Source organism: Barbus barbus, assembly GCF_936440315.1.
Source record: "Barbus barbus genome assembly, chromosome: 22".
NCBI classification, from domain to species: Eukaryota; Metazoa; Chordata; class Actinopteri; order Cypriniformes; family Cyprinidae; genus Barbus; species Barbus barbus.
In genome coordinates, this window is record NC_136750.1 from 15,450,690 (window position 1) to 15,470,999 (window position 20,310).

Consider the following 20,310-nt stretch of genomic DNA (forward strand, 5'->3'; position numbering starts at 1 on the left):
ATGCTTAAGTTTCTTCTTCCATTTTTTTTATCATTTGTGGCAGCTCATTACGTTGCATCTTTTTTCATTGCTATAAATGAATCACAACCTCTCTTTGTAAAATGTCAGCATGAAATGAAAATTCACCCTTTATACTTTCTAAATGCATGTTATTGATCTTATTGTGAATAATTCATCCATGCATGTTACTTTTTTTTTAACCAAAATGTCATAACTCAATCTTCTGGTGATGTATGCTGAACTCTTCCAATCATTTTGTCCTTTTTCAGTAATCCGTTTCACTCGGATATGCATCACAATACAGAAGAAAAGATGTGTCGCTACCTCAGTTTCATCTTGGTTTAAAAAAAAGAAAAACTCTTTTTGGGATCCAAAAGAGTAGCATATCAATACAGCAGCAGATTTGAATTAACGCAACAAAGTATCAATCTTACTGTATTCTAAATTTCAACAAAAATGAAAAAAAAAAAGACTCAAATCCAGTGTCTCCTTAGGTTTATTACGAATATCCATTAGACCCATGACATGGTCTTTAGGCTCAGAATGGTAACAGCTCAATGACTATGTAAAAAAAAATAGAAAAATCCATCTCTCTCAAGTGAACATGCTACTCACAGATTATTAAAACAAGCGTCTCTCAAAGTCTTGCATACTGACCTTCTTGTAAAGTGCACCTCCTCTGCAGCATGAATGAACAGCATTTAAAATGCAGCTCATCAGCAAATACTGTGCAAATGATGATGAACTACATGAAAACAGTCATTAAACCAACTTCACTCTGAGTTCCACTTCAGTCATATCAATGAATGATATGAAATCACAAACTTATGGTCTAACAGTCTCTCAAAGGATGAAATTAGGGCTCATACAGCTGCCGCAACATGAGTGTTTGTCCTATTATGACATAAGGCTCTTTTCAGCACAAAAATAAAGGAATATCTTCAGCATGTACCATTCACACTCCAAATAAACATCATTATGCTGTGTCTCTTTGGTCATTTTGATCTATGGCTCTGTTATTATTATTACTATTATTATTATCAGCTCCTACATCACATTTAACTGCACTGAATACGTGCTGTAAACGTCTGCTGTAGGATGATCATTATAGCATGTTTAGAGGCTCAGGTACTCAGCCACGAAGATGGCCAGGATTCTAGTTAGGTTTTCCACTGTGGGCCTGTGCATCCTCTCCTCTGCATCATCCAGTGTGTGCCAGAACACAGGAAATGGTGTGGGGATCAAGTGAAGCACAGGTACACCTGGTTCAGGGTATAAACGGAACAAATTAAACTTGTTTGATGCATTTGTTTGCACAACAAAAGTAAACAACACTTGAATTTTATATAGGCTACACAACTATTCAAAAGGTTGGAGTCAAAGATTTTTTTTAAAATGTTTTTGAAAACATTATCATTAAAGCTGCGATACAGCAGTAAAAACATGGATATTGTGAAATTTGATTACAATTTTAAATATTTTTTTTTATTTGAATGTTTTAAATTGTAACTTATAGCTGTGATGGCAAAACAGACTTTAGTGTCACATGACCCTCCAGCAATCATTCCAATATGCTGATTTAGTGCTCAATAAATATTTCTTATTATTATCAAGGTTGAAAAACAGTTGAACTTCATAATATTTTTGTGGAAACCATGCAACAACAAAAAAAAAAAAGATTCTCCGATTAATAAAAAGTCAAAAAGAACAGCATTTATTTGAAATATAATTTTTTTGTAACACTTTTTTTTTTGTCACTTTTGATCAACTGAATGCATCTTTGCTGAAAAAAGTATTAATGTGTTTTTAAAAAACTCTTACTGCCCTCAAACTTTTGAAAAGTTGTACAGGTCCTTTTCAAAAAATTGGCATATTGTGATTGTGTTCATTATTTTCTGTAACGTACTGATAAACATTAGACTTTCATATATTTTAGATTCATTACAACACAACTGAAGTAGTTCAAGCCTTTTATTGTTTTAATATTGATGATTTTGGCATACAGCTCATGAAAACCCAAAATTCCTATCTCAAAAAATTAGCATATTTCATCCGACCAATAAAAGAAAAGTGTTTTTAAAAAAAGTCAACCTTCAAATAATTATGTTCAGTTATGCACTCAATACTTGGTCGGGAATCCTTTTGCAGAAATGACTGCTTCAATGCGGCGTGGCATGGAGGCAATCAGCCTGTGGCACTGCTGAGGTGTTATGGAGGCCCAGGATGCTTCGATAGCGGCCTTAAGCTCATCCAGAGTGTTGGGTCTTGCGTCTCTCAACTTTCTCTTCACAATATCCCACAGATTCTCTATGGGGTTCAGGTCAGGAGAGTTGGCAGGCCAATTGAGCACAGTAATACCATGGTCAGTAAACCATTTACCAGTGGTTTTGGCACTGTGAGCAGGTGCCAGGTCGTGCTGAAAAATGAAATCATCTCCATAAAGCTTTTCAGCAGATGGAAGCTATCTCCTGATAGCTAGCTGCATTGACCCTGCCCTTGATAAAACACAGTGGACCAACACCAGCATCACTGACTGTGGGTACTTGACACTGGACTTCAGGCATTTTGGCATTTCCCTCTTCCCAGTCTTCCTCCAGACTCTGGCACCTTGATTTCCGAATGACATGCAAAATTTGCTTTCATCCGAAAAAAGTACTTTGGACCACTGAGCAACAGTCCGGTGCTGCTTCTCTGTAGCCCAGGTCAGGCGCTTCTGCCGCTGTTTCTGGTTCAAAAGTGGCTTGACCTGGGGAATGCGGCACCTGTAGCCCATTTCCTGCACACGCCTGTACACGGTGGCTCTGGATGTTTCTACTCCAGACTCAGTCCACTGCTTCCGCAGGTCCCCCAAGGTCTGGAATCGGTCCTTCTCCACAATCTTCCTCAGGGTCCGGTCACCTCTTCTCGTTGTGCTGTGTTTTCTGCCACACTTTTTCCTTCCCACAGACTTCCCACTGAGGTGCCTTGATACAGCACTCTGGGAACAGCCTATTCGTTCAGAAATTTCTTTCTGTGTCTTACCCTCTTGCTTGAGGGTGTCAATGATGGCCTTATGGACAGCAGTCAGGTCGGCAGTCTTACCCATGATTGCGGTTTTGAGTAATGAACCAGGCTGGGAGTTTTTAAAAGCCTCAGGAATCTTTTGCAGGTGTTTAGAGTTAATTAGTTGATTCAGATGATTAGGTTAATAGCTCGTTTAGAGAACCTTTTCATGATATGCTAATTTTTTGAGATAGGAATTTTGGGTTTTCATGAGCTGTATGCCAAAATCATCAATATTAAAACAATAAAAGGCTTGAACTACTTCAGTTGTGTTGTAATGAATCTAAAATATATGAAAGTCTAATGTTTATCAGTACATTACAGAAAATAATGAACTTTATCACAATATGCTAATTTTTTGAAAAGGACCTGTATATGTTGTCTTGTCTGTTTACTGACCTCTGTTTAAAAATGGAATGTGATCATCCTGCACAGGACCAAGATAAAAATCTTTCCTGAAGTAACTCTGATCTGATGGGTGAGATGTCAACAAACCCTGTTTATGGAGTCTCTTCTCTGAAAGAGAAACAGAGAAGGATGCTAACTGCTGGCTGACATTATGCATTTTTTGGATTGTTTTGAACTTATACCTGCAGCGATCAGTCGGTCAAACCATCTGGCTGTGTTATCAAAGTGATTGACAATCATTGGCTCTGGGCCACCAAGCAGGTCCAGGAGGACTAACAGATCCTGGAAGGAAAATAGAGAAATATATATTACATAAAATATAAAAATATGAAATCATGTTTAAACTAGTGCTGTCAAACGATTAATCATGATTAATCGCATCAAAAATAAAAGTTTTGTTTGCATAATGTGTGAGCGCTGTGTATATTTATTATGTATATAGAAATACAAACACATGCATGTATATATTTAAGAAAAATGTTTATATAAAATATAATAATATAAATATATAAATGTTTATGTATGTGAGTGTATATATACATAAATATACACAGTACACACACATATATTATGTAAACAAAACTTTTATTTTGTGCGATTAATCGTTTGACAGCACTAGTTTAAACTTAATAAATTAACCAAGGAATTTTTTTACATTTATTTATTTATTTAATTTTTTTACATTTCTCTCCTCAGATCTAAGATGATTAATCAAAATAAAATGAAAATGAATAAAAATCTATTATTACTGTAATATAACTTTGACACTGTAAAGTAATAATTTTAACAACAACAACAATAGAATTATTAAACAGTTAAATAAAAATATGGTCAAATTTCTAATTTGGCATGCTGATACCTGCAGGTACCCTGAAATAAAAACCTCTCATCCATAAACCTTCTTTACCATTAATAACACAGCAACATATATGAAAAACAAACTAATCTCAGTACACACAACCTCACCACTGCCTGGAGAAGAGTGGTTTTGGTGGATCCAGAAGGGTGGGGGGTGCGGGCCATAAGTTCAGCCAGATGACGAGAACCGTAGAGAGAGTCTGTTTCTGTCCATTCCTCAAATGCCTCCTCTCCATCAAAAAACACCAACTGCAGTGTCACCGCAGACCTCTGAAGAGGAAAAACAGAAAGAGAAGATGCAGGTAGTCTGTGATGTGTTCTGACACTCTGGCACACCAACACCATCTCATAATGATGTACACACATTTAAGGCTTGATTCAGCACTGTGATGCAGCTGATTCTTCTTAAATATGTTTTCAAATGATTCTCAGAAAATACCAAGAAGAACCCTTTTCCTTATGATTGTAATCTACCTGCAGTTTTAGGGCTTTAAGCTGTGTGTCCAGAGCAGTGGCGAGCTCCAAGATCATAGCACAGGGTACGGCTGAATCACTAACACCCACAAACACCCGCTTGGGGTTTTTAGGGTCTGCAGGTAAGATCTTGGAGTCATGGTGGCATGCTAGGAGCAGCCTGCGAGGAGCCGAGGGGTCCAGAACTGCCAGCACATTGGTGAAGGTCACTTTACCCTTCGGGGTGGATGAAACAAAAGAATTCTCCTCCAGCGTCCATCCTGCTGACAGTGAACCCAGCTGGGACAAGATATGCTGTAGTTGGAAGAGGAGAAAGAACTTTAATGACCTTTACTGCATGCTTTTCAGAAGAAAAAGTAAAGTCGTGACGTATTGTCAAGTATGGTGACCCATACTCGAAATTGGTGCTCTGCGTTTAACCCATCCAAGTGCACACACAGCAGTGAGTAGTGAACAAATGCACACACACACCGTGAACACACACCCGGAGCAGTGGGCAGCCATGCTGCAGCGCCCGGGGAGCAGTTGGGGGTTCGGTGCCTTGCTCAAGGGCACCTCAGTCGTGGTATTGAGGGTGGAGAGAGCGCTGGACATTCACTCCCCCCACCTACAATCCCTGCCGGCCGGGGACTCGAACCCGCAACCTTTCGATTACGAGTCCGACTCTCTAACCATTAGGCCACGACTTTCCCCGTAGAAGGAAAGAAGATACTTAAAGGAATAAATTATTTTTCACAAATAGAAGATTAAAGGAATAGTTCACTCAAAAAAAATAAAATTGCTGAAATTTGACTCACCCTGAGAGCCATTTAAGATGTAAATGTAGAAGAAATTTAGCATTACATGACTCGCTCATCAATGGATCCTCTGCAGTGAATGGGTGCCGTTGGAATGACAGTCCAAACAGCTGTAAAACATCACAATAATCCACACGACCCTAGTCTATCAATAAATAGTTTGTGATGTGAACAGCTGCATGTTTGTAAGAAATAAATACATCAAGGCTTTTTTTTTTTTTTTTTTTCTTTAAACCAATGCTTCTGGCCAACATAGTCCATAATCCATAATAATACTTTCTTCACTGAAAAAGACCATCCCCTGTTGTCCTTTCCCATCCAAATCCACTGACGTATTTGTTTAGAACGGTAAAATAGTGTTTGATTTGTGCATATATCTTTCTTGATTCATACGAGATGACTTTTTCACTGGAGAAAGCAATATAAAGAACAGAATTTCAATATTTTAGCAAAAGTTTCAGGTTAAAAACATATTAATGATGCATTTACTTCTTACAAACAACTTTCTTACAAATTACTTGTGGATTACAGTCATGTTTTCATCAGCCGTTTGGACTCTCATTCTGACGGCACCCATTCACTGTAGAGGATCCATTGGTGAGCAGGTGATGTAATGGTAAACTTCACCAAATCTGTTAAGATGAAGAAACAAACTTAACTACATCTTGGATGTCCTGCAGGTGAGTACATTGTCAGCAAGGAAGGTAATCGTGCTGTGATTGAAGATGTTTAGATAGCAGTAGAACATGTATTGTTCAGGCTGAGGTATTACCTGCCGTATGGTCTGACTGCCTGCAGTTCCGGGCACTCGTTCAATTAGCAGGGGCCGCAGGTGAGTCTCCCAGAGCCGATGCCCATCCACCTGTGCTGCAAACTTCTTTATTTGTGCCACAGAGTATTTATTTGGCTTATGGGCATTCTGCAGAAATAATGCAGAAAGGAAGAGGTGAGCACGTTCATAATTATATTGTCTAACAAAGGATCCTCTTCCTGAAATTTAGGTCCAACCATAGCTAAGCAAGCATAATTCAAGAGTAAATAATGACAGATTTTTATTATTTTTTTTTATCTTTGGGTCAAAACATTTCTTACAGTAAGACAGAATTGCACTACTCGTCGTAACGTGGAAAATGCACGAGCTCAAAGTCAACTCACCCTGTCCCTGATGAGATGTGCAGCATGCTGCTGTAGGCTGTTGGAGGGCTCTGCAGACAGATACAGCGCCAGGATCATAGCCAGCGACAGAGCGCCGCAGAGACACAGCAGCAGCACGCGCGCACGCGTCGCTCTCGGCGGATCGCATCCTGCCAGCGCGTGCCCGTTATTAACGTGCAAAGCTTTCGATCTTCGGCCGGTTCTTGACATTTTAACGTGGCGTTGACTGCTGACTCCCGGTTAAAGGTGCTGGGAGCAACGGCGACAGGCGTGTCCCTCCAGCTTCGGCACTGACCGCACGCCAAATGACACGTCAGTAGTTTAAACGGCCAACTTTGTCTGCTATCGCTATCGTTACCGTGCGCTGATGCTGGATAAAACAGTCATTTATAAGACATTTCAGAGCCTAACGAAACGGGGAATGCTTTACTAAGGTGTTTCCACACGAATACTCAGCCTGAGGTGTCAGGTGCCTCGTAAACAAGAACGAGAAGCGACTTTTACTCTACAAATATTACTTTTCCCGTTCAAAACGTCGCATTTCACGTTAATAAAGCGATTTTACCTTGTTAAAAAAAGAACTTGGATAACGTTCACACCAGGAAGGACTGTAATAACTCAAAAAATAGACACTGTTTACGCCCCTCCGTCTGGAGTCACTACGATGTGTTTATTAATCATCAATCACTGAATAAACTCCGTCTGTCAACACTTGAGAAAGTGCAGCAGCAGCATTACTCTGCCACCATTACTCTCGCATATGAAGTCGCTAGATGTGTATAATACTTGTGCGTGGCAAACTAACAAAATCCATGTCGTCCTTTTCTACTTTCTTCTTTTATTCAGGCTTGTAATGGGGGGGCTCTTTTGACTGCGCTTCCGCCATGGTGATGTCAGTCTGGCTGAGGTAGCACGTCACCTTAAAGGGATAGTTCACCCAACAATACAAATTCTGTCATCGTTTACTCAGCCTCAAGTAGTTCCAAACCTGTATGAATTTCTTTGTTCTGCCGAACACAAAGGAAGATATATTTTGAAGAAAATTGTAACCAGGCTGTTTTGGGGCGCCATTGACTTCCATAGTAAGAAAAAAATAAATACTATGGAAGTCAATGGTGCCCCAGAACTGCCCTGTTTCCCACATTCTTCAGAATATCCTCCTTTGTGTTCAGCAGAACAAAGACATTCATACAGGTTTGGAACTACCTGAGGCTGAGTAAATGATGACAGAATTTTCATTTTTGGGTGAACTATCCCTTTAAAGGTACAGGCTTGCTGCGTTCATGTCGGAATGATCGTATTTGCACAAGTTGAACAATATAAAAGTTATTCTTAAATGCTTATATAGAAGCTCATATATTACTCTTATATTTACTTGGGAAAAAATCAAGGAAAATGTCATACAGTGTTGCCGGGCTTCTTTAACATTTTTGCCGCGGGTTGTTTTTGATGTCCATGGGTTGAAGCGACCCCAATAACCTCATATTTAGCCCCTGGAGTTCGCATTTACCAAGGGAACGCGAGATGGTCCTCACTGCAGAACACAAGATCCAGGGGGCGAGGCTGGATTCAGATCGGGTGTGCCTCACACGTTCTGAAAAGTGAAGCTTGTGACTCTGATCCAGATCAGGGATCCTCAAATCTAGCTCGCGAGATCCACTTTCCTGCAGAGTTTAGCTCTAACCCTAATCAAACACCTTAAGGATCAACAGAAAATCACACGCTGCGTTCCAAATTGTGTACTTCCCTACTATATAGTAGGCAAAAAGCAGTAGGCGAGCGAATAAGTATGTTTGAATCATAAGTATTCATAAAAGAGCAGGCGAGAATTAGTAGGCGAGTGCACTAAAGTTGCGTCCTTATATGCCTACTTACCTAACTTACTATAGTAGGGATTCCCAAGTGTTTTCAATCCCAGGAGGCCACAGGAGAGGATACAAACCAAAACACGGTTCCTTGTGTTAAAATCACATTTGTTGAGCTACTGAGAGCAAACTGTTGAATTGCTTAAGGTGTAAACCCTAAACAGTACAGTTTATTTGTGACTTTGCGGTAAAAACACGTTTTATGTAAAGTGGGGGCTCCTGTAGCACACGTACATCACCAGAGTGGATTTGCATAAACCATTTTAAAGGCGATTACTAAATGTCTATTTAATATGTGGCAGGAAAATGTTCTAAAAGGAAAAATATAAAGTAAGATCATTTTGTTACTTCTAGAAATCAGATGACATCGTGCTGTTAAAATGTCTGCTTCTCTATTGTGTTTGTGCATTTTTGCAGGATCTGAAATGTCTGCAGACTGGTGATGATAGAGAAGTCCACAGCAGCATCCTGGGAATGGTCCAGTGCCACAGATGAGACGCTCCGTTACTCCAACTGCCCTTACTGCCTCATCTGGGTCGGATGCTGCTGTGGTCTCTTCATCCTCAGTGACAGCAGAGCCAGCGAGAGCATCTAGAGAAAGACCAAAAGACATGGATGATGTGATTTTGGTCAAGTTTGCTCTGCTGGTTTCAGTTCATACAACATCAGTCAATGAAACCCGAGTTTCAGAAGCTTCAAAGTTTCAAGTTTTACTCTGTTTAATTGTTTTGCAGGTAGTGGTGTTTATGGAGAGCAGGCACACAGATGTTTGGAGCAGACACAGCGATAGCCAGATTGTCCCACACATGTTCTCCTGCTCTTGCTTCAAGGTTGTGTGGCTCAGGGGGCATCATCATGGTCTTCCTCATCCTCTCTGTGCACTCCGGCAAGGACAGCCTCGATGTCCCTTTCCCATCCATGATCAGATTCAGTCTGACTGCAGCAATGAGGGACGTGATGGACGGCAGAGACAGGTCAATGTGGGCATGGTGGTCAGCTGCAGAATTGCCACAGCTGTGAGATGGCAGTAGGATGTGGGTTCACATAATTGTTAGAACAGTAAGTTTGAATAAAGCTTTGTTTTATGTGTTGTCGTCAGATTGTCCTACCAGGGCTTACTGCGCATGCGCACATCAATATTGCGTCATTTTTCTCATGCTGAGCAACGATAATTACTTGCATTACTGTAAGGCTGATGATATACAGGACAACTTTTTGAGCAATGTTGCCGGGAAACTTTGGTTAATGTTGGCGTCAACAGGGAACCGGGTGAGACACAGGGCCCCTGACCAATTTAAAGTATCCAGATAAAAATTTGTTACCCATTCCCAATGGGAAAGTGCCCAAGCAACACTGCTCACAAAAAATTGTCACGTGTATCATCAGCCTAAGGCTAGGTTAAGGTTTAAACCATAATTTGACAGGTAGCATTTTTCTTTTTTGAATTGTACTACCTGCTGTTTTAATGGGAGGTAGCAAAATCTTGATAAGGTATAGCACAAATCGACCAAACAAATTTGGCCCGTGCTGCCTGCCTGGGTGTAGTGGGTGGAAACAGTGGGCCCAGACTCGAGAGGTATCATGTCAGTGCAGTGACACAGTGAACCAGTTACCAAGAAATGAACTCTGAACGGAAGCTGTGTGAGAGGTATGATCTGATGTGGGTCGGGGCTGTGATACAGTGAACCAGTTACCAAGTAAAGCACTGAACGGACGCTGTTTTTCCTTTTGTTGTCTTGATTTAAACTGAACTGTGATCAAATGAAACATGCTTCATTGGTTCTCATATTGACATTGAACATTGTTTTAATTTAATTATTGCTGGGAAAAATAGCTTTATAATTTAAGTAGCCTATTTAATTTTTAAAGGCATCCAGGTCTTCTCAATTGAACAAATGTGACCCAGCACCACAAAACCAATCATAAGGGTCCATTTTTTTTAAATTTAGATTTATACATCATCTGAAAGCTGAATAAATAAGCTTTCCATTGATGTATGGTTTGTTAGGATAGGACATTGAGAAAATCGCCTTTAAAGTTGTCCAAATTAAGTTCTTAGCAATGCATATTACTAATAAAAAATGTATTAGATTTTTGGCATAAAAGAAAAATCAATAATTTTGATTGTTGTTGACTATTGCTACAAATATACCCGTGCTACTTATGACTGGTTTTGTGGTCCAAGGTCACAAAAATACTCGATATTAAATTAAATGCAAAGTTGACTGGAAGGAAGAAATTGGGTAGGAAAAGGTGCACAAGCAACAGGGATGACCGCAAGCTTGAGAATACTGTCAAGCAAAGCTGATTCAAACACTTGGGAGAGCTTCACAAAGAGTGGACTGAAGCTGGAGTCAGTGCATCAAGAGTCACCACACTCAGACGTCTTCAGGAAAAGGGCTACCAAGCCACTTCTGTACCAGAGACAACATCAGAAGTGTCTTACCTGGGCTAAGGAGAAAAAGAACTGGACTGTTGCTCAGTGGTCCAAAGTCCTCTTTTCAGATGAAAGTAAATTTTGCATTTCATTTGGAAATCAAGGTCCCAGAGTCTGGAGGAAGAGTGGAGAGGCACAGAATCCATGTTGCTTGAAGTCCAGTGTGAAGTTTCCACAGTCAGTGATGATTCGGCCAGCCATGTCATCTGCTGGTGTTGGTCCACTGTGTTTTCTGAAGTCCACAGTCAACGCAGCCATCTACCAGGAAATTTTAGAGCACTTCATGCTTCCTTCTGCTGACAAGCTTTATGGAGATGCTGATTTCATTTTCCAGCAGGACTTGGCACCTGCCCACACTGCCAAAGGTACCAAAAGCTGGTTCAATGACCATGGTGTTACTGTGCTTGATTGGCCAGCAAACTCACCTGACCTGAACCCCATAGAGAATCCATGGAGTATTGTCAAGAGGAAGATGAGACACACCAGACCCAACAATGCAGATGACCTGAAGGCCGCTATCAAAGCAACCTGGGCTTCCATCACACCTGAGCAGTGCCACAGGCTGATTGCCTCCATGCCACGCCGAATTGATGCAGTAATTCATACAAAAAGAGGCCCAACCAAGTATCGAGTGCATAGAAATGAACATACTTTTCAGAAGCCTGGCATTTCCATTTAAAATATCCTTTTTTATTGATCTTATGTAATATTCAAATTTTCTGAGACACTGAATTTTGGGTTTTCATTATCTGTAAGCCATAATCATCAACATTTCAAGAAAGGCTTGAAATATTTCACTCTGTGTGTAATGAATCTATATAATATATGGGTTTCACTTTCTGAAATGAGTGACAAAATATTGACCTTTTTCATGATATTCCATTTTTTTTAGATGTACCTGTATATATTTTGTAATTGTTTCTAAATTTTGACTGATTTTCCCACTATACGCATTTACGACCAGCAGAGGGCGTAAGTAACAACAGTCAACCCGACAATCTCTTGTTCCAGTGGGAGGCGCTGGGGTTCTCTGAAGTGTTCCTTCCGTTTATGTAATAATAATAATAATGAGTTTTGTTTTATAGCGTCTTTCAAGAACCCAAGGACGCATCACAAAATGTGAAAAAGTGAAAAGGTGAGTTTTAAGTTGAGACTAAGGTCTGGAGAGAGGAGGCAGCACAAATGTTTTGGGGCAGTTTATTCCATAGTTTAGGGCCTATAATACAGAAAGCCCTACCACCCATTGTAGAGAGTTTATACTTGGCCACAAGCAAGTAAGTTATTGCTAGATCCGAGAGTCCGTGCAGGAACATATGGTTGCACTAACTCGACCAGGTATTGAGGTGCGAGGCCGTGACAGGCCTTATAAACTAAAACTAAAGAGTTTGAACTGAATCTGTTTGGCCACAGGAAGCCGGTGAAGTATAGGAGTGATATGTGCAGATCTTTTGTTATATGTGAGGGCTCGAGCAGCAGAGCTTTGTACCATTTGGAGGCGATTAATAATTTTGGCAGGTAAGCCGCTATATAAGGAGATACAGTAATCCAGTCTGAAGGTTATAAAAGACAACATCTCCAGAATTAAGTGAGGGACGTATACAAACAATATTACGCAATCGGTAAAAGCATGATTTAACAATCTGACCAATGTGTGAATCAAAACAAAGTAGAGTCAAACAATACTCCCAAATTTCGTACAGTTGTTGAGGGCTTAATCTGGACACCATCAATATCTATGAAGATGCCATGCTGGGAGGAGCTCTGTGATGGATGTCAAGCGTACTCTTAACTCGCTTAACAATTGACATCAAACTCATTTCAGTTATACCTGAACATATTTTAAATGATCTACTGGGTCAAAACTGACAGACACCAAAATAACACTTTTCCATCAGTGAGACAATGAGTTTTCAATGAAGAAGGCCTAATTCTTCGCACAAACTGTAGGCTACCCCCCCCCCCCCCAAACACCGCCACTGTGTTTAGATCTATAAAACTATTCATTCTGTCACTTGAGGGTGACAGAATTTTCATTTTAGAGTAAACTATCCCTTTTTAAGCAAGCTTTGTTTCAATAGATGAAGTTTTTAGACTTATGAACTCGTCAAGGATCCAGACTTGACTTAACAGAATGTGTAAATTACTAACAAGCCGACATTTGTACATCTTTGCTCTTTCAGTGTAGCTTAAAATATTAGTCAAATAAAATAATGGCCAAGAATGTTATCATTATGAAATATTTTAATATATTTTTTATAAAATAACGAAAACATAATTTACACATATTAAATGTACACTCATTGATACAACATCCCCAAAAGAAACAAAGATTGATCAGTTATCAATAGTTAAATCGAGGCATTAGAGCCACTGTTTCATGCATGAAGCTAATGGAAACAGAGACAAAAAGATGAATTACAGTAAAGTTTCTTTTAAAAAAAAGAGAAAAAAATCAGCTTTGTACAAAAGATCATGAATCAAAATATAAAGGACAAACATCAACTCGGTACCCTCCAATAATGTTACCAAATCTTGTAATTTTCACCTTGAATTTGACTTTGCGTATTTTAAAAAAAGAACAAGAAAAGAATCAAAATAAATAGTCAAAATATTACACAAAAATAAACCTTCAAATATTACAGCTGGACTATATAATTTGCCATGATTTAAGAATGCGCAACACAGATGCACATAGATGTTTTCACAAGTATATTACTCATATTTACCTTTTAAAAATAAAAAAGAACTGAATAAAAACACCTCCACCCAACTATCAAACAAACCATAAGATAATCCATGGTGTCGATATGACCCCCAGTAACCCAGAACTGAGTAAGTCTGAAAAACCTCCCACTTCATTTACAGAAAAACACACAGTGGGTGAAGTTCTTGTAGTCACAGCAATGAGATGAGAATCTGAAAAACTAAAAATGGATCTAAAAGGAGCTCATCATTCTGAGCATTTGATTTCGCAAGTCCAGAGTGATGATGTATAAATAAAAGCATCCAACTTGTATTCAGACTTCTATTTAAAGGTACAGTCCACCCAAAAATGATTTCCAAACCTGTATGACTTGCTTACTTCTGTGGAACCTAATGAACACAATGGAAGTCAATGGGAACCAAAACACTGTAGTTCTTCAGAATAACTTCTTTCTTGTTCCATAGAAGAAATAAAGTCATACAAGTCATACAGGTTTTTAACAACATGAGAGCGAGTAAATGAAAGAACTTTCACTTGGACTATTCCTTTTTCCTCATCATTTTTACTGGGGAGAACATTTAACGTTAGATATCAGCAGTTCAAAGCTTTGTATAAAATCACTGTATGTACAATTACACTACTAAAACAGCTGCAATGAATGATGCCAGGTCTTATTTGTATCTCTCACCCCATAAAGAAACAAAAACCTTTGCGTTTTACAATGCTATTTACTGTCATATACATGTATATAGTTGTTTTTGTGTGTCTGAGCAGAGCAGACACATTATATTTTCACTTATATTAGCTATGATGACTAATACAATATAAAGTCAACCAACTGTTGCAGTGCTTTTGTTTTGATGTGAATAAATAGGTCAGAGACGAATAGATCAGGTCATCGAGAGGGCAGCTTACGGGTCCTGAGAGAGGAGGAGATATTTTTTCCAGTCGCATCAGGTTAAAGGGATGGAGAGAGATGATATGAGTCGTAAATTACAACACATCACTGGTCACAGCTGACCACTTTAAGGCAGACATGTACAGAGTAACATGGGGTACATGATAAACCATATTCGATCCAGCCTGACTGTTATTCCAGTTAGAGCGCATAACCGAGTACAGCGTGGATCGTCTTAGTATGTAAACACGATGATCTGTCTAGAAGTTGAATACAGCTATCTATTGCCAACAGTCGTTTCACCTGATAAACCTGAACTAAATACAAATAGAAAAATAGAGTCTGTATGGAACACAGCTGACTAGGGTTTCTTAGTGTCGGCTTTGCATATACATATACAGTGTCGAAATCTGACAGAACAGCCCAAGTTTACAAACAGTGCTATGCCAAAACCATACATATGAGAGCAAGTGGCATTTCCTGTCACATGACGCTGTCACTTAAAAGACTGACCGATGTCCATGCACAGAGGAAACGATCAAAGACTTGGGTGTAACATCACAGTTTTAGTAGTGGTTGCTATTACTGGTCAGAAGCGGCGGCGGTTCTCCATCTCTGGAGAAGTGAAGATCTACAGAGCCATTATTGCAGAGTTTCAGTCACTATAGGAAGTCTGTTGGATGATGAATCAGCTGAGATGAGGATGGTTTGAACTATAAATATGAACACAATGTACCTGCACATGAGATTATGCGATGTAGAATTATACTTTACAGTGACATGTTATCTGCGGGTCGTTCCTTTTTCCTCATAATTACAGTACCGTGATTTCTCTCAACGTTTTGGGAAAGGTAGGATCTCTCACGTGGCTCAAGTATCGATTTTTTTTTGGCTGTTGAGCTGACTGTGCAGTAAATAGGCCTCTCTGATGTTTAGCGTCTCTCAGTTTTACTGGCTCAAGCTTAGTGTCGACTCGTCGTGTACAAAAATAAATCTAGAATGAGAAAATAGTTCCGAAAGTAGTTCGACCAGATGAGGAGCTCGCTCGCTCGTTTCAAGGTAGGAATCGTGGGTTGGCTTGTTTGTTTAAAAATAGACATTTGTACTTCTGTACCAGCTTTAGGTTAAAGCTTTAAAGTCTCAAGTCACTGGGTAGACCTGCATAAACTCTTTCGGTTTCCTTCCGTCACATTTTCGTAAAGCTCACAGTTTGGTGTGGGGTGAGGACGAGCTGGCAGACTTGCCTAGATGAGGGCGAGCGGGACAGTGGATGTACTGGACAATAATAGACTGTGAAGTAAATTAGCTGTTGGCACTGAACGTGCCATATTAGGCAAATCTCATCTTCTCTCAAATGTCATTTCCTCTCGGGTATGGTCGAGGATAAGAGTTTGCTGAACTTGCGGAGCTGTTCACTGGCTGAGTGCGATTCCTCCTGCAGACGCTGGTTGTTCTGCCTCAGATTAGCCATCTCTGCTAACAACGTTGCCTTGTCCTGTTTCTCCTGAGAGATTGGGACATGAAGGAGCAGAGGAGGGAAAAGGAGGAGAGGAAGAGAGAAACGTAATTACAAGGATGTCTCCAAATATGGCCAAGTTGCTATAAAATCAACAGTTTTACTTTATTTTCTTTCATTTTGAATTTCTAAAGAGATTGTACATTATATTGGCCAGGATGAACTGCACAAATAATGTATAGACCTTAAATAAAGACTGGAACAGTTGTCAGAAACTCAATGGCGGTGGCGTTGAAGTCATGTGACCATGGTGTAGGTTATTTATAGCTTAACTTCAGCTTTTTACATCTGTTGATTGTATTTAAGCTTAAAAAAGGAATCATAAACCTTTGTCATTGTTCATTTTCTGCAACCCAAACGCCAGTGGAAAAATGCTATTGGCTTTTTGTTGAGGGAACCTGTGTGATGCCAACTACTGGGTTGACCTATAAAAACACATCATCCCTGCAGCACTATACTGATATGCTTCATGACATACCCCACTGGACGAGGACTTTATGGTGGAAAGTTACAAGAAACTTGGTAACACTATCAGTTCACATTTGACAAATGTGTCATATTTCAACTTTAAATAACTTGATTTCAACTTGAATTAACATTTTCAAGTAACTGACTACTTTATGTGTTTGAATATGCGTTTGCAACAAAATTACTCAAAATACCCGTCCCTAGTGAACATGTCCTGCACTAGTCAGGTTCCTTCAATGTAACTCACTTTTTCCAGATCATTGTTCAGCTGTTTCAGCATGACTTCCAGATTATATAGACGCCCAGACAGGTCATTGGGAACCTCTTCGCTGCAACACACACAGATTAAAAACAAATTAATACCAGTATCCTTGCATATAAATTCTTATTCCAAATATTTAAATACTTAATCCATGATTGAAGGAATGAGTTCATTTGAGGTTAAACAAACTTCATGCAGAATTGCAGAGCCAACATTGGTGTAACACTACTGTTAACAAACTCTACACTGCAGAGAACTCCGAGGAAGAGCAAGTATATACAGGTCCTTCTCAAAAAATTAGCATATTGTGATAAAGTTCATTATTTTCTGTAATGTACTGATAAACATTAGACTTTCATATATTTTAGATTCATTACAACACAACTGAAGTAGTTCAAGCCTTTTATTGTTTTAATATTAATGATTTTGGCATACAGCTCATGAAAACCCAAAATTCCTATCTCAAAAAATTAGCATATCATGAAAAGGTTCTCTAAACGAGCTATTAACCTAATCATCTGAATCAACTAATTAACTCTAAACACCTGCAAAAGATTCCTGAGGCTTTTAAAAACTCCCAGCCTGGTTCATTACTCAAAACCGCAATCATGGGTAAGACTGCCGACCTGACTGCTGTCCAGAAGGCCATCATTGACACCCTCAAGCAAGAGGGTAAGACACAGAAAGAAATTTCTGAACGAATAGGCTGTTCCCAGAGTGCTGTATCAAGGCACCTCAGTGGGAAGTCTGTGGGAAGGAAAAAGTGTGGCAGAAAACGCAGCACAACGAGAAGAGGTGACCGGACCCTGAGGAAGATTGTGGAGAAGGACCGATTCCAGACCTTGGGGGACCTGCGGAAGCAGTGGACTGAGTCTGGAGTAGAAACATCCAGAGCCACCGTGTACAGGCGTGTGCAGGAAATGGGCTACAGGTGCCGCATTCCCCAGGTCAAGCCACTTTTGAACCAGAAACAGCGCCAGAAGCGCCTGACCTGGGCTACAGAGAAGCAGCACTGGACTGTTGCTCAGTGGTCCAAAGTACTTTTTTCGGATGAAAGCAAATTTTGCATGTCATTCGGAAATCAAGGTGCCAGAGTCTGGAGGAAGACTGGGGAGAGGGAAATGCCAAAATGCCTGAAGTCCAGTGTCAAGTACCCACAGTCAGTGATGCTGGTGTTGGTCCACTGTGTTTTATCAAGGGCAGGGTCAATGCAGCTAGCTATCAGGAGATTTTGGAGCACTTCATGCTTCCATCTGCTGAAAAGCTTTATGGAGATGAAGATTTCATTTTTCAGCACGACCTGGCACCTGCTCACAGTGCCAAAACCACTGGTAAATGGTTTACTGACCATGGTATTACTGTGCTCAATTGGCCTGCCAACTCTCCTGACCTGAACCCCATAGAGAATCTGTGGGATATTGTGAAGAGAAAGTTGAGAGACGCAAGACCCAACACTCTGGATGAGCTTAAGGCCGCTATCGAAGCATCCTGGGCCTCCATAACACCTCAGCAGTGCCACAGGCTGATTGCCTCCATGCCACGCCGCATTGAAGCAGTCATTTCTGCAAAAGGATTCCCGACCAAGTATTGAGTGCATAACTGAACATAATTATTTGAAGGTTGACTTTTTTTGTATTAAAAACACTTTTCTTTTATTGGTCGGATGAAATATGCTAATTCTTTGAGATAGGAATTTGGGGTTTTCATGAGCTGTATGCCAAAATCATCAATATTAAAACAATAAAAGGCTTGAACTACTTCAGTTGTGTTGTAATGAATCTAAAATATATGAAAGTCTAATGTTTATCAGTACATTACAGAAAATAATGAACTTTATCACAATATGCTAATTTTTTGAGAAGGACCTGTATATATATACACACACACATATACAGTATAGGTGTATGTTTGTCTGTCTTACCTGCTAAAAGTAGGAGTGGTGCGGGGAGTCTGTGGCGTGTGGAAATGCACCGGGCTGATGACGGGTCTCAACTCATTGCCGCCCGTGTGAGACTCGGACAATGAAAATAAAGAAACAGCTCTTTGCACTGTAAAAAAACAGTTTTAATCATTCAGATTAATGACTACATGGGATTGCCAGAACAAAACAAACTTAATGGTAAAGTCTGTAAACCATAAAGAGTCACAGTGTTTACACTCTTCAGTGGATTCATCCTATAAATGGCTTACTTGTAGTCAATGCATATTAAGTTGGGTTAGGAGAACGTACATTGAAAACGACATCATCTTTATATGAAAGCCCATTTCTGCCACATAAGAAAAAAATCACATTTTGGTAAATATGTACAACCAAAAAGTTGAGAATTATGAGATACACTGCCTGTCCAAAAAAAAAAGAAAAAGTCACACACTCTAATATTTCATTGGACCGCCTTTAGCTTTGATTACGGCACGCATTCGCCGTGGCATCATTTCGATAAGCTTCTGCAGTGTCACAACATTTATTCCCGTCCAGTTTTTCGCCAAAATCTTGTATTGATCATGGGAGAGTCTTCTCCAGCTATACAAAGTCTTCTCAGCACATCCCAAAGATTCTCAATGGGGTTAAGGTCTGGACTCTGTGGTGGTCAATCCATGCATGAAAATTATGTCCAGGGAGTCTCATGCTCCCTGAACCACTCTTTCACAATTTGAGCCCGATGAATCTTGACATTGTCATCTTGGAATATGCCTGTGCCATCAGGGAAGAAAAAATTAATTGAAGGAATAACCTGGTCATTCAGTATATTCAGGTAGTCAGCTGCTGACCTCATTCTTTGGGCACATAACGTTGCTGAACCTAGACCTGACCAACTGCAGCAACCCCAGATCATAGCACTGCCCCCACAGGCTTGTACGGTAGGCACTAGGCATGATGGGTGCATCACTTCATCCGCCTCTCTTCTTACCCGGATGCGCCCATCACTCTGGAACAGGGTAAATCTGGACTCATCAGACCATATGACCTTCTTCCATTGCTCCAGAGTTCAATCTTTATGCTCCCTAGCAAATTGAAGCCTTTTTTTCCGATTAGCCTCACTGATAAGTGGTTTTCTTAAGGCTACACGGCTGTTTAGTCCCAATCCCTTGAGTTCCCTTCGCATTGTGCGTGTGGAAATGCTCTTACTTTCACTATTAAACATAGCTGTGAGTTCTACTGTTGTTTTTTACGATTTGATTTCACCAAATGCTTAAGTGATCGCCGATCACGATCATTCAAGATTTTTTTCCAACCACATTTCTTCCTCGAAGATGATGGTTCCCAAGTTTTTAATAATGTGTTGGACAGTTCTTAACCCAGTTTTAGTAGTTTCGGCAATCTTCTTAGATGTTTTCTCTTCTGAAACAGATTAACATCTTTTCCACGACCACAGGATGTGTCTTCTGACATAGTTGTTTAAGAAATGAGAAGCTACTCACGGCATC

The 20,310-nt window shown here is 39.9% G+C and overlaps 2 protein-coding genes across 3 annotated transcripts in view; both read right to left on the reverse strand.

Moving 5' to 3' along the window:
* Positions 1-479: 479 nt before the first annotated feature.
* Positions 480-7,629, reverse strand: LOC306888473 (glutaminyl-peptide cyclotransferase-like). 2 transcript variants are annotated; one of them, XM_079446806.1, is made up of 7 exons: positions 6,735-7,629; positions 6,352-6,498; positions 4,783-5,076; positions 4,417-4,578; positions 3,633-3,732; positions 3,442-3,513; positions 480-1,262 (listed from the first exon to the last, which is right to left on the reverse strand). In XM_079446806.1, the coding sequence occupies exons 1-7, from the start codon at positions 6,942-6,944 to the stop codon at positions 1,117-1,119; spliced, it is 1,131 nt and encodes a 376-aa protein (XP_079302932.1). In that variant the 5' UTR covers positions 6,945-7,629; the 3' UTR covers positions 480-1,116. The 2 variants fall into 2 exon arrangements, with proteins under 2 accessions (XP_079302932.1, XP_079302931.1); XM_079446805.1 differs by having other exon boundaries at positions 3,442-3,558.
* Positions 7,630-13,262: 5,633 nt separating this feature from the next.
* Positions 13,263-20,310, reverse strand: part of LOC306888156 (signal-induced proliferation-associated 1-like protein 3) — a 39,653-nt gene continuing 32,605 nt past the window's right edge. The window contains exons 18-20 of the mRNA XM_079446317.1: positions 18,806-18,932; positions 16,870-16,951; positions 13,263-16,142 (exon numbers count right to left, since the gene is read on the reverse strand). Of these exons, the coding sequence (XP_079302443.1) occupies positions 15,996-16,142; positions 16,870-16,951; positions 18,806-18,932 (356 nt within the window). The 3' untranslated portion in view covers positions 13,263-15,995. The remainder of the gene's footprint in view (positions 16,143-16,869; positions 16,952-18,805; positions 18,933-20,310) is intronic.